At 41.6% G+C, this 13,881-nt stretch overlaps 1 protein-coding gene across 1 annotated transcript; it reads right to left on the bottom strand.

The window, feature by feature from the left end:
* Positions 1 to 1,753: 1,753 nt before the first annotated feature.
* LOC114187895 (uncharacterized) lies at positions 1,754 to 9,150 on the bottom strand. The gene is made up of 10 exons (XM_085665715.1): positions 8,871 to 9,150; positions 8,542 to 8,708; positions 8,027 to 8,499; positions 7,717 to 7,885; positions 7,447 to 7,581; positions 4,807 to 4,944; positions 4,397 to 4,765; positions 3,432 to 3,637; positions 3,124 to 3,347; positions 1,754 to 2,019 (listed from the first exon to the last, which is right to left on the bottom strand). The coding sequence occupies exons 1-10, from the start codon at positions 9,148 to 9,150 to the stop codon at positions 1,754 to 1,756; spliced, it is 2,427 nt and encodes an 808-aa protein (XP_085521841.1).
* Positions 9,151 to 13,881: the final 4,731 nt, after the last annotated feature.

Below are 13,881 nucleotides of genomic sequence, written 5' to 3' on the forward strand. Positions count from 1 at the left end.
TCCAGGGAATGAAGCGACTACCTTTGCGGGACCACGAGTGATTATAATACGCAAGCCTTTAAACACAACTATCGGTGATGACTCTTTGGGCAAGATTACACCACACCCTACTATACAGGTCCTATCCGCTGATGTTAAGGGAAACAAAACTAAGTTGGAGATTTTGGAAGAACAACTACAAGCTATTGAGGGAGGTGGAAACTATAGGTTTAGTGATGTTGCGAGTTTAAGCCTAGTTCGTAATGTCACAATACCTCACAAGTTTAAAGTTTCGGTGTTCTAAAAGTATGAGGGTACCACATGCCCTAGAAGTCATCTAACCATCTATTGTCGAAAGATGGTTGCCTATGCTTATGATGAGAAATTGCTAATCCATTTCCTCCAAGATAGTTTGGCTGGGGTAGCATTGAGTTGGTATACACACTTGGAAGCATCTCACATTCGTTCTTGGATGGGTTTGGTAGATACCTTTTTGAAACAGTATAAGTATAATGTGGATATTGTGTTAGATCGTTTGCAATTGCAGAACATGGCTAAAAAGAATGATGAATCATTTAAGGAGTATGGACAATGATGGAAAGAGCTTGCTGCACAGGTGGAGCCTCCTCTTCATGATAAGGAAATGGTGGCAATGTTTGTGAGCACATTGCAACCACCATTCTATGAACACATGGTAGGAATGTATCTTTAAATTTCGTTGATATCATCATCATATGCAAAAGGATAGAGATCGGGTTGAAAAATGGAAAAATTGCATATAGCCCTCTCGCGGCTACAACTCCTAAAACGTCCAGTTTCAATCCTGGGAATAAGAAGGAAGCAGAAGTGCACGCAGCGTTAATAGTACCTAAGTGGGAAAACCAGGCCCACACTCCAAATTATCAACGATAGGTGAACTGACATTCTTGTGTGACTCATACGACAACTACCCACCAAGCATAATCCCCACAGCAAGGATTCTATCAATCACAACACGTCTCAAATAACACTTGGAAAATTGAGGGTAACACAAATATCAACTAGTCTTTAGGGCAAATCACTAGTCCTAGAAGGAATCAAGAAAAGTATTTTATTCATTTTATTCCTATTCTCGTGACTTACACGGAGTTATTGTTGGATCTACTCAGTAATGCTTTGGTAGCTATCTACCCGATGAAGCCATTGCAACCCCCACACTCTAAGAATTTTGATGTACATGCCACATGTGGTTATCACGGGGGAGCCATTGGTCATTCTATTGAGAAATGTTTGTCTTTCAAACACAAAGTACAAGCTTTAGTCGACTCAGGGTGGTTAAAATTTCAAGAGAATAAACCCAACATTAATGCCAATCCTCTCTTTGGGCATGATAATGCTTCAATAAATGCTATTAATCTCAAGGGACACAAGTTGGTGAAGAATGTGAACGAAATTCAGAGTTCACGAAGGTTTATTTTTTAGGCACTACTAACAAAAGGATTGTTTGAAGATGAATATAACTTAAGGAATGCATGCGGGTTCCATCCAAGTGTTAAACATTCCATCGAGGCATATAACAAGTTTGAAAATTTTCTACAAAATTTGATCGACAAGAACTTCATGCAAATATGTTATGGGGATAAATAGGACAAGAGGAGGATGGTAGAAGAAAAGAAAGAGTTAAGCCAAGCTCGCATAGAAGGACGAGAACGAAAGAAAAGGAAGATTTGCATCAATGACATCAAAGAGAGCTTCCGTAGTGCTTGATGGATTAATGCTTGTCAAATATCGGCCATCAAGGATGGAAGTGGATTTCAAAGCTCAGACTTTGTGCGGTCATGTCCTCCCGACATGTAGCTGAATACTTGAGAGATAAAAACTCCCAAGTTTCCTCGCGACCTCGGTTAGGCGAGTGCCTCTTGCCTGAGGGAGAGACCATGTCGCTCAACCCTTTTCCTGGTCGCCTAGGCGAGAACCACGAACTAGAACCCAAAGTGAGACTCTGCAACTCTCGCTTAGGCGAGGTGGACCCGCTTGGGTGAGACTTGCAGGGTTTTGAGTCTGTTCAGGCACACACTTCGCCAAAAACAATACAAAAACACTAACCAATCATTATTAGCACAATGTAATGGCACAAATACATCAGAATCATGCTTAATAACTGAATTTTCATCTCCTTTGAATACCCAACTCGTTACTTTCCCAGAAGAACTACGCAAGACCCCAAACCCCACATTGAACTCATGTGAAATATCAAAGATTTGACAACAACACTAAGAGTACCCAATTTCTCAATCACAAACGCATGTAATGTCTAAATAATTATACCACATACAAATCCAATTTGAGCACAAAATGTAGTAACACAAACCATATGAAAATACACATAAATTCAGCACCCCTAACCTGAATGTTTGATTGAAATTGGGAAGAAAAGTGGGATTCCTTGGTTTGCCAATGATTTTCCACAGACTCTCTCTCAATTCAGCCCCTTACACACCCAAAACCTCACCTTACAGCCTCAATTTCGTGCTCCTCTCTATAGGTGAACTAACCAAATTGCAGAAACCTTATTCCCCCTTAAATTCTTCCTTTTATAAGTGCCTTAAGGTGGTTTAATGCAAAAAAACGGGATTGGCTTTAGTGTGGGCTTAATGGCTATTCAAGTCCCTTAGTTGGATGATTTTTCAGCACCTAATGGTTACCCTTCTGCTAGGTTTTCTTTGCCTCTTCACATTCAAACCACAACTAATAGTTAGCAAAAATAAAGCTTACACTATGCCTATCAAGGTTTGAACTCGTGACCTTCCACTCATAAGAACAAAGCATAACCACTATGCCAAATCACATTTGGTGATAACCATTATAATCTTATGATTATACTATCACTCACCATTCACAATTACATTTCCAAAACAAATTAATAATAAACCATACAACACATAATTGGCATACATAAGACTCGATCCCAAGTCCTCTCACACAATCAAAGTACTCTCAACCACTTGAGCTAGTACTTTTCCATGTCACATCAAACAATAATTAATGCCATAAAGGCTCTTTTTACTCGCATTTATTAATTAATTAATTATTTAATTAATTAATTTCACGGGTTTTACTTTAACCCCACCTTTAAAAGTTTTCGTCCACGAAAATAAGACTTACCAGCAAAAAGGTGAGGATAAGACTTCCTCATGAGGTCCTCCATCTCCCATGTCATCTCCTGGGTTGCGTCGTCCCAGAGGACCTTCACAGTCCGAATCTCCTTCCCTCTAAGTTGTTTGACTTGAGAATCCAGAATTCTCACTAGTCCAACCCCCAAAGTTAGATTCTCATGCACATGTACATCATCTTGGTCCAACACATGAGTAGGATCCGCCACGTACTTCCTCAAATGTGATACATGGAAAACATTGTGCAGGTTTGCCAAGTGAGGTGGCAATGCAATCTCGTATGCTACCGGTCCAATTCACCTCGTAATCTGATATGGACCGATGAATCGAGGAGTCAACTTTCTCGACTTCAATGCTCTCCCAATACCTACTGTAGGTGTAACCCTGAGGAACACGTGGTCACCAGCCTCAAACTCAAGTGGCCTCCTCCTCTTATCTGCGTAGGATTTCTGCCAACTCTGAGTTGCACGCATCCGATCCTGTATTACCCTTACTTTCTCAGTAGTCTATTGTAAAAATTATGGGCCAAGAACCACAGACTCTCCATCCTACTGCCAACACAAAGGTGTCCGACATCTCCTGCCGTACAAGGCCTCGTAAGGTGCTATCCCAATACTGGAATGGTAGCTGTTATTATAAGTGAACTCTACCAGCGGTAGCACATCACTCCATGTCCCAAGGTGATCCAGAACACATGTTCTCAATAAGTCCTCCAAAGACTGTATGGTTCTCTTAGACTGGCCATCATTCTGAGGATGATATGCTGAGCTCATTCTTAACTGAGTGCCCAAAGTGTTCTGCAACGACTGCTAGAACCTCGAGGTAAATCTCAGATCTCTATCTGATATGATACTCGCAGGCACATCATGTAATCTGACTATTTCCCTAACATACAACTTTGCCAATTTATCTAGAGACATCTTTTGATTAATGGGTAGAAAGTGTGCGCACTTCGTCAATCTATCCACTATTACCCATATGGAATCATGTCCCCTCACTAACCTTGGTAGATGTGTAACAAAATCCATGGAAATATTGTCCCATTTCCACTAAGGAATCTCAAGAGGCTCTAACGTACCACCTGGCCTCTGATGCTCGATCTTCGCTTTTTGGCAGACTAAGCAAGATGCTACAGAATCTGCCACATAAGTTTTCATGCTAGTCCATCAGAAGGTAGCCTTCAAGTCCTTATACATCTTAGTCATACCTGGATGTATGCTAAGACGACTCTTATGCCCTTCATCCAAGAGCATCTTCCTCAATACCCGACTGCTGGGTACATACACCCTCTCTCTACCCATCATGAAGTCCTTTCTCTTCTTTGTGCCCAACTCACTAATGACATGCTGCAGTTCCTGATCCTTACCCTGTTCTACCCGAACCTCATCTAGAAACTCATTAGTGATCCTCAACATCTTCCACCGTATAGGACCTGCCTCCATATCTAATCCCAGATTCATATCTCGCAGCTTCTCGATCAATTCCAACTCTTTAATCATCATGGCCGACACATGAGCTTTCTTCCTGCTTAGAGCGTTTGCTACGACATTAGCCTTACCAGGGTGGTATAACAGCTCAAAGTCGTAATCCTTCATATATTCCATCCAGCTCCTCTGCCTCATATTCAATTCCTTCTGATTCACAAGTATTTCAAACTCTTGTGATCACTGAATACCTGAAATTGTGTCCCATACAAGTAGTGCCTCCATGTTTTTAGAGCAAAAACCACCGCTGCTAATTCCAAGTCGTGTATAGGATAGTTTTTCTCATGTACCTTCAACTGACGAGATGCATAAGCAATAGGCCGTTTCTCCTGCATCAACACACAACCTACACCCTAGTATGAAGCATCACAGTACACCTCAAACGTCTTGGTTGTGTCAGGAATAGCTAGTATAGATGTTGTAAGACCCGGGAAAAATTAATTAATTAAATAATTAATTAATTAATAAATGCGGAAGGAGGGCGTCTTTATGACATTAATTGCTGTATAATGTGACGTGGAAAAGTACTAGCTCAAGTGATTGAGAGTACTTTGATTGTGTGAGAGGACTTGGGTTCGAGTCCTATGTATGCCAATTATATGTCGTTGTTTTATGATTTGTTTTTAATAATATGTAAGAGTGTGGAATTTGAAATGTAAACTTGGGATGATTGTTTATGTCACCAAATGGGATTTGGTATAGTGGTTGTGCTATGGCCTTATGAGTGGAAGGTCACGGGTTCAAACCTTGGTGGGCAAAGAATAAGCTTTATTTTTGCTAACTAATAGTTGTGGTATGAATGTGAAGGGGTAAAGAAATGCCTAGCAGAATGGGGCAGCCAAGGGGGCTGAGAAATTACTAAATAAGTAACATTGAGGAGGAATTAAAAAGCCCAAACTTGTTTTATTTTTAGAACAAGTCTCAAAGGCACCTATAAAAGCCAAATTTTAGGTAAAAGGAAGGGTTTTGGCATTTGTGGTGAACTGCTATAGTGAGGTACACGAAATTGAGAGTTTGAGAAGAATTTTGGGTGTGCAAGGGCTAAAGAAGAGGGAGGTTGGAAATCAAGGTGGTTGTCGTCTCAATTTTGAGCACCAATTTCAGGTTAGGGGAGCTGAACCCGAAATTGTCTTCTTTAGGTTATACTGAGTGTGCTGATTTTTGTTTGATGGAATTCGCATTGTATATGACATTGAAGGTTTAATGCTATAGATTTCGAGTTGTTTATGGGATGAATTCGGAGTGGGAAATTGGGTACTGTTTTATTGGGATTTTCTTATGAATTGATGCTCATGATGACTATTATGTGTTGTATATACTCTTATGGTATGAAAATTGGGAATGGAAGTCTCTATTGTGTGTATAATTTGCTATTATGTGATTGTAAGGTTGTCTAGTTGAATTGGTGTGAGTTGAGGGCGTAAAGGATCTCTGGTGCAGCACTAGTGTGCGTAAAACAGTCCCAGAATCTACAAGTCTCGCTCAGGCGAGCCGAGCTCGCCTAGGCGAGACATGTAGGGACTCATACTCTTACCTCACTCGAGCTTCTCGCTTAGGCGATGAGAATTGGTTTTGAGCGACTCATACACTCGCTCAAGCGAGTGAGGTTCGCCCAAGCGAGATCATGATGAAAAGTGCGCATGTTGAGCGCGACTTCTCGTCCAGGCGAGGGGTTTTGGGGTTTGGGCGACGACCTCTCTTGCCTAGGCGAGAGTGGCTCGCCTAAGCGGGATGACTTGGTCATGATTTGGTATTTTGCTTGTATCTTAGCCCACGCAAGATGGGAATGGGTGTTTGGGCGAACGTGTGGCTCGCCCAGGCGAGAGGATCTCGCCTAAGCGAGATGACGTGTTTTGGTTGCTGAGTTAAACTCGCTCAGGTGAGGTGGACTAGCCTCAGCGAGATTGAGGGTCTAGCTTGGGTGAGGGGTCCCTAGCCTAAGCGAGTTTATGCGATTTACTATGTTTCTATGTGCTTGTGAGTGTGTTTGGTTGTTATACCATGATTAGATTGTATATGCATGTGTTGTGGTGTGTGGGCTTGAAGGACTAAGTCCATTAGGGGTCTGGGATGTGCTCGGTGGTTAGACACATGATGGGCATGGAACTGGTTGAGTTCCCGTCAGCTACTATTGGGCGAGGAATCCTTAGTATGGTGATTGCATGTGTCGGGTGCACGATGGGCAAGGAACTATGATGTTCCCGTCGGCTACTATTGGGTGAGGAGTCCATAGTATGGTGATTGCGTGCGTACCAGGGTCCAAGTGTGAGACTTAGATGTTTTTACTACAAACGAGGAGTCTGTAGGGCAGGACTATGAGCTGGATAGGCTCACAGGGTTGGACCACGAATGAGTCAGTTTCGTGGGAGCACAGGGAAGTCCCAAGACCTAGTTCATGCATATGACTCATGAAGGACTATGAGGTCATGGTTGGGTGATTATGAAATATGAAGTTAGTTATGTTAATTTTGGGTTAGGAAACATATTTATACTTATGGTTTTTCTTTATATATGTTGTGCATAGCTCACCCTTTCTCTGTGTGTGTGGCGATGATCGGGTAACTTGTTATCCGGGAGAAGATGATGTGACAGGTGGGCCAAGAGATGCTTAGCATCGGAGCGAGGGCTAGCATGGGATATTTTGTAGATACACATGTATTATATTTATCATTTTATTTTTGAGAACATTATGTAAACTTGGCAGGAGCCATTGACTTTTATTTAAGTTTTAAATTTCTCGTGTTTTGGGAAATAGTTCATATTAAATGTGACCCTTATTATATTTCGAATTTTATTTATTTTATATCAGTAATATTCCGTAGGGATGTTACAAGTGCAGTGGTTAATCTCCGCTTCATGTCCTCCAAACAGACTTCACACTCGTTTGTCCAAGAAAACGGCTGGTCCTTCCTAGTGAGTTGAGTCAATGGACTCACCATCTTGGAGAATCCTTCCACAAAACGCCTCTAATAACCAGCCAGACCCAAGTAGCTTCTCACCTCAGTAACTGTCTGTGGTCTCTCCCACTTCACCACTGTCTTAATCTTCGCTGGGTCCACCGCTATTCCTTAGGCTGAGATTACATGGCCCAAGAACTGTACCTCTTCCAGCCAAAACTCACACTTTGACAGCTTCCCATATAAATTATGCTCTATGAGAATTCTAAGCACCACTCTCAGGTGCTCGGCGTGTTCATCCCGACTCTCCGAGTATATCAGTATGTCGATAATAAACACGACCACAAACTGATCCAAGTACTGTCGAAATATTCTGTTCATGTAGTCCATGAAAATAGAAGGAGCATTTGTCACCCCGAACAACATCACTACATACTCGTAATGCCCGTAGCGTGACCTAAACGCCGTCTTCTGCACATCCTCTGGTTTGACTAAGATCTGATGATATCCAAACCTCAAGTCAATCTTAGAGAACACTACGGCTCCCCTTAGCTGATCCAACAGATCATCTATCCTCGGCAGTGGATACTTATTCTTTATGGTCAGCTTATTGAATTGACGATAATCAACGCAAAACCTCGAACTACCATCCTTTTTCTTTACTAGTAGTACCAGTGCTCCCCAAGGTGATGCGCTCGGCCATATGAACTTCTTCTCAAGAAAATCTTCTATTTGCTTTTTCATTTCAGCTAACTCCGCTACGACCATTCTATAGGGCGCCATGGACACTAGGCCAGCTCCAAGGATAAGATCGATGGTGAAATCCACATCCCTACTCAGTGGCAACTCTGGTAATTCATCTGGAAACACATCAGCATACTCCTCCACTACTGGAATCACACTGATCTTCTCGGCGGTGCTATTCTTCTCTGCATGAGCCACTATCATAAAGAAGGTGGCTCCGACTTCTACATTGTTTATCGCCCTCTAAGTCAAGATTAGCTCCAATCCTTCATGTTCTGGGAGTACCAAACTACGCCGTCCACAATCAATTATGATGTGATTGTTAGACAGCCAGTCCATCCCCAAGATTACATCCAGTCCCTCCAAAGGCAAGCACACCAAGTTCACATTGAATCTGCGACCTGCCACTTCCATTGAACACCCAACGCAGACTAAACTGGTAGCCACTTGACCTGAGGAGGGAGTTGAAACAAGCAACTCACATCCCAAATCGCGTTTCACCAAATTCAATCTCCCCACACACGCATTAGCAATGAAAGAATGTGTTGCTCCAGAATTGAACAACACCAAAACTATCTAACCCAATAGTAAGCATGGTTCTAGAATGAGATTACCTGATTTAGTAGCCTCCATCAAGGTCAATGCAAAGACCCGACCAGCTGCTCTAGCTCTCTCTGCTGGCGATGCTGCTAGTTTCTTCGCACCAGGACTCTTCTTTTCTGGGCAATTGTTAGCGAAGTGTCCCGGTTTGTCGCATATAAAGCACTTGCAACGGTCGCCTGGCCCTCCTACTCCGCCTGCCAGTTGAGGACAGTTCCTCTTCAGATGGGGTCCTCCACACTGGTAGCAAGAGGGACCCTGGGATGTCTGTGGTGTGCTATAAGGCTTTTTCATCTACCTAGCCTCAACGACATTTTTCTGATGTCGGCTCACAACTGGACCAGGGCCCTTCTTAAGGTGCTCCGCACTCTTGGCCTGTTCCACCAAGACATGAAATCTTCTCTCTCTCAAAGGTGTTACCACCCTCTTCAGCTCAAGTCTGAGTCCTTGCTCAAACTTTAAACATTTCCACTCCTCGGTGATGTTCTGTGAGGAATACCTCGCCAAGTGCTCAAATTTGTTAACATACTCCTGCACTGTCATGACTTCTTGCTGCAATGCCAGGAATTCAATCTCCCTGTCCTATCTTGCCATATCTGGAAAGTACTTCTCTAGGAAACGAGTCCTGAAGTTGGCCCAAGACACTGACTCTTCCCTAGTCTCCATCTGTTGTTGCATGCCTGCCCACCAATATTCAGCATCCTCATTCAGCAAGTAGCGAACAACAGCTTCTGCTCATCTTCGCAGTTCATCACTTTGAAGATCTTCTCCCAGCCATACATCTGTTTCATTAGGGGAGGCCTTGCCAGTGAACTCAGTTGGCTTGTGGCACAAGAAGTCCTCCACGGTCGGCACCCTGATTGGTGCAATCGCCGTCCTAGGCTGCACTACTACGGGTGGCTGCATCGCATCCACCATCTGGTGAATCGCCTCAGCGATGTCATCAGCACCACCACTCCTCCTCCTCCTGTTAGTAGCCATAGCCTGGATATGCCACATTACAACGGTTAAAAATTAGTCACTTAGTCAAACAAAACCACACACATCTTTTCAACATTCAACACACAAACATGCAACAAACAACCACATCCATAAGCTGACTCCCCACTAGCCCCAAAATATTTAAAAATATTTTCAAAACTTTTGCTCAGATACCAATTGTAACATCCATAAGGAATATTACTAATATTTAATAAATAAATTCTGAAATAAAATAAATACTGCATTTAAAATATAATCATTTCCCAAAAACGCTGGGAATTTAAACTTTTAATATACATGTCATAAAACCAGGAGTCCATAATTATAAAACTGAAATAATGTTCAAATGGCTCCCAAAAGATTACATATTTATCTCAAAAGTAAAATAACAACATATAAACAAATCCCCAGCTAACCCTCGCTCCGAGTCTATGCATCTCCTGGCCCACCTGTCAAATCATCTACTCTCGGATAACAAGTTATCCGATCATCGCCACACACACACAGAAAGGGTGAGCTATGCACAATATATATAAATAGATACTAGAAATAAATATGTCGCTCATCCCAAAATAACATAAATAATATTTCATGCTTTTCAAATAACCCAACCATGACCTCATAGTCCTTCATGAGTCATATACATGTACTAGGTCTTGGGACTTCACTGTGCTCCCACGAAACTAACTCATTTGTGGTCCAACCCTATGAGTCTGTCCCGCTCACAGTCCTGCCCTACAGACTCCTCATCTGTAGTAAAACATCCAAGTCTTCTCAACTTGGACCATGGCATGCACGCAATCACCATACCATGGACTCCTCGCCCAATAGTAGCCGACGGGAATATAACAGTTCCTTCCCAATCGTGCGCCCGACACATGTAATCATCATACTCAAGACTCCTCACCCATTAGTAGCCGACGGGAACTCAACCAGTTCCATGCCCATCATGTGTCCAACCACCAAGCACATCCTAGACCCCTATTAGACTTAGTCCTTCAAGCCCAAACACCACACCACATGCATATACATCCTATACTTAGGATAAAGCAGCCAAATCACACACACAAGCACATACAAACATGGAATTTCGCATAAACTCGCTTAAGCTAGGGACTCTCGCCCAAGCTAAGACCTCAACCTCGCTTAGGCTAATTCACCTCGCCTGAGCGAGCTTAAAACAACAGCATCATCATGTTATCTCGCTTAGGTAAGATCCTCTAGCCTGGGCGAGCCATACTATCGCTCAATTTATCACACACCTCGCCTGAACGAGGATTCAAACAACCAACATCAATTCCCATCGCAAACTCGCTTAGGCGAGCCATTCTCGCCTAAGCGAGCATTCCTATCACTCAGAACTCGAACACCTCTCGCTTGGGTGAGATGTCGCGCTCAAAACTCCCAAGTTTCCTCGCGACCTCGCTTAGGCGAGTGCCTCTCGCCTGAGCGAGAGACCATGTCGCTCAACCCTTTTCCTGGTCGCCTAGGCGAGAACCACGAACTAGAACCCAAAGTGAGACTTGCAGGGTTTTGAGTCTGTTCACGCACACACTTCGCCAAAAACAATACCACAACACTAACCAATCATTTCCAGCACATGTAATGGCACAAATACATCAGAATCATGCTTAATAACCGAATTTTCATCTCCTTTGAATACCCAACTCGTTACTTTCCCAGAAGAACTACGCAGGACCCCAAACCCCACATTCAACTCATGTGAAATATCAAAGATTTGACAACAGCACTAAGAGTACCCAATTTCTCAATCACAAACGCATGTAATATCCAAATAATTATACCACATACAAATCCAATTTGAGCAAAAAACACAGTAACACAAACCATATGAAAATACATATAAATTCAGCACCCATAACCTGAATGTTTGATTGAAATTGGGAAGAAAAGTGGGATTCCTTGGTTTGCCAATGATTTGCCACAGACTCTCTCTCAATTCAGCCCCTTACGCACCGAAAACCTCACCTTACAGCCTCAATTTCGTGCTCCTCTCTATAGGTGAACTAACCAAATTGCAGAAACCCTATTCCCCTTTAAATTCTTCCTTTTATAAGTGCCTTAAGGTGGTTTAATGCAAAAAAACGAGATTGGCTTTAATGTGGGCTTAATGGCTATTCAAGTCCCTTAGTTGGATGATTTTTCAGCACCTAATGGTTACCCTTCTGCTAGGTTTTCTTTGCCTCTTCACATTCAAACCACAACTAATAGTTAGCAAAAATAAAGCTTACTCTATGCCCATCAAGGTTTGAACTCGTGACCTTCTACTCATAAGAACATAGCATAACCACTATGCCAAAACACATTTGGTGATAACCATTATAATCTTATGATTATACTATCACTCACCATTCACAATTATATTACCAAAACAAAATAATAATAAATCATACAACACATAATTGGCATACATAAGACTCTATCCTAAGTCCTCTCACACAATCAAAGTACTCTCAACCACTTGAGCTTGTACTTTTCCACGTGACATCAAACAATAATTAATGCCATAAAGGCTCTTTCTACTCGCATTTATTAATTAATTAATTATTTAATTAATTAAATTAATTTCACGGGTCTTACACTCTCTAGGTGAGATCTCGTGGTGGTGCCTCATTTGGTTAGGACGTAATTCCACGATGGTTGCGTGGTGGTGCCTCATGGTCAGGACGTAATTCCTTTGACCCTTGTTAGTGGGAGCTCATGGTGGTGCCTCATACTTAGGACGTAATTCCATGAAGTTCGTGGTAGTGTCTCATTATATAATTTAGTAAGGATTCAAGGTAAGGATTGCATCCTGACACTTTAATAAGTTAGTTAGTCTCACATAGAGCATACTGACTCAAGTGGTGAGAGTAGTAGGAAGCCTTAGATCTTTTAAGGCTAACCTTTTGAGTGGTAGGGTGAAACCCATTGGCAATTGGCTCTACAGAGTAGTAGAGGCCACCACAAGTGCAAGAATTTGGGGAATCCGACTAATTATATGTATCCGGATAAGTCGTGTCTTGAGTGTTAGTGTCTTGTCTGCGAGCCTTCACATGCTTGGTTGATGTATGTATCTTTGGCTATAAAGTTGTATGCAATGGTATAATAAATCATTTTCTACTTTAGCTTACCCTTTTTGCTTATTTGTATGTTATGTGTGTGGTTTTCTCTTTTTGCGATGATCATCAATTTATTGGTGTGAGCAGATGCAAGAACTCCTCGTGGTCAATAGGGTAACGGAGATTCCGCTGCGTAGCCTATCTGGGTTGGATTCCGCTTATTTGAGTTTTCTTTCAGGGTTGTGGCCCATGTATTGTCTTGTCTTTGGGCTTTATTTTGAATATTGTCGATCCCTTACTCTATTTTGTTACTAGCACCATGGTGTGCCCTAGTTCATTCTTGGTTTCTTCTGGATAATTGTAAGGAGTAGTGTCTATACTCCATGATCTTACTTCATATATTATTATGTGACATTTCATTTAATTAAGGTTATTATTTAAATGGGGTGTTACATTTTCTTTTGACGTCTTATTTTTATTTTAACCCAAAATGCTATATCTACCCACACCGCATTTTCTTGCGACTAACAGCATTCCAAAATTTTATATTCTCACCCCACTCTATGCTTTGTCATTTTTGCTCCAAATTAAGAAGTTAATGCTGGGATTCTAATATTTATAAGCAGAATCTATTTTAATATTTAGAATCGTTTTTTCGCAAGGATAATTGATTTTGTGCTCTGATTTTATGACACTTATTTTCCAGATAAAGAAAGTAGTCATATGATTCTAAGCAATATCTCTTTTACTAATTAAAATCTTTTTTCCTGATCACGTTTGATTTTGTCCTTTCATTTTTCTATGATTTGATTCCTTAATTTATAATAGTAAGACCAATTCTTGCCTTTTAATTTTCTTTATAATCAACACTGAGTTTATTACGAGATTACATTAGATTTATAATTTCGTGTATATAAACCTATCAAGCAAAAGAATAAAGGGATGACTCTGGAAACCTCTCTTTTACCCTAAGCACACAATT

This window comes from Vigna unguiculata, chromosome 1 (genome assembly GCF_037176805.1).
Source record: "Vigna unguiculata cultivar grain cowpea cultivar isolate G323 ecotype 2 chromosome 1, ASM3717680v1, whole genome shotgun sequence".
Classification (NCBI taxonomy): Eukaryota; Viridiplantae; Streptophyta; class Magnoliopsida; order Fabales; family Fabaceae; genus Vigna; species Vigna unguiculata.

What these genes read in the sequence shown, in the direction of transcription:
- LOC114187895 (XM_085665715.1), bottom strand. Translation starts at nt 9,150, where the DNA reads ATGAAAAAGCCTTATAGCACACCACAGACATCCCAGGGTCCCTCTTGC. An exon ending in GGAGATTAACCACTGCACTT is followed by an intron (nt 4,945 to 7,446) that starts GTAACATCCCTA and finishes GTGTTGATGCAG; the next exon opens with GAGAAACGGCCTATTGCTTA. An exon ending in GGTCCATATCAGATTACGAG is followed by an intron (nt 3,348 to 3,431) that starts GTGAATTGGACC and finishes ATCACATTTGAG; the next exon opens with GAAGTACGTGGCGGATCCTA.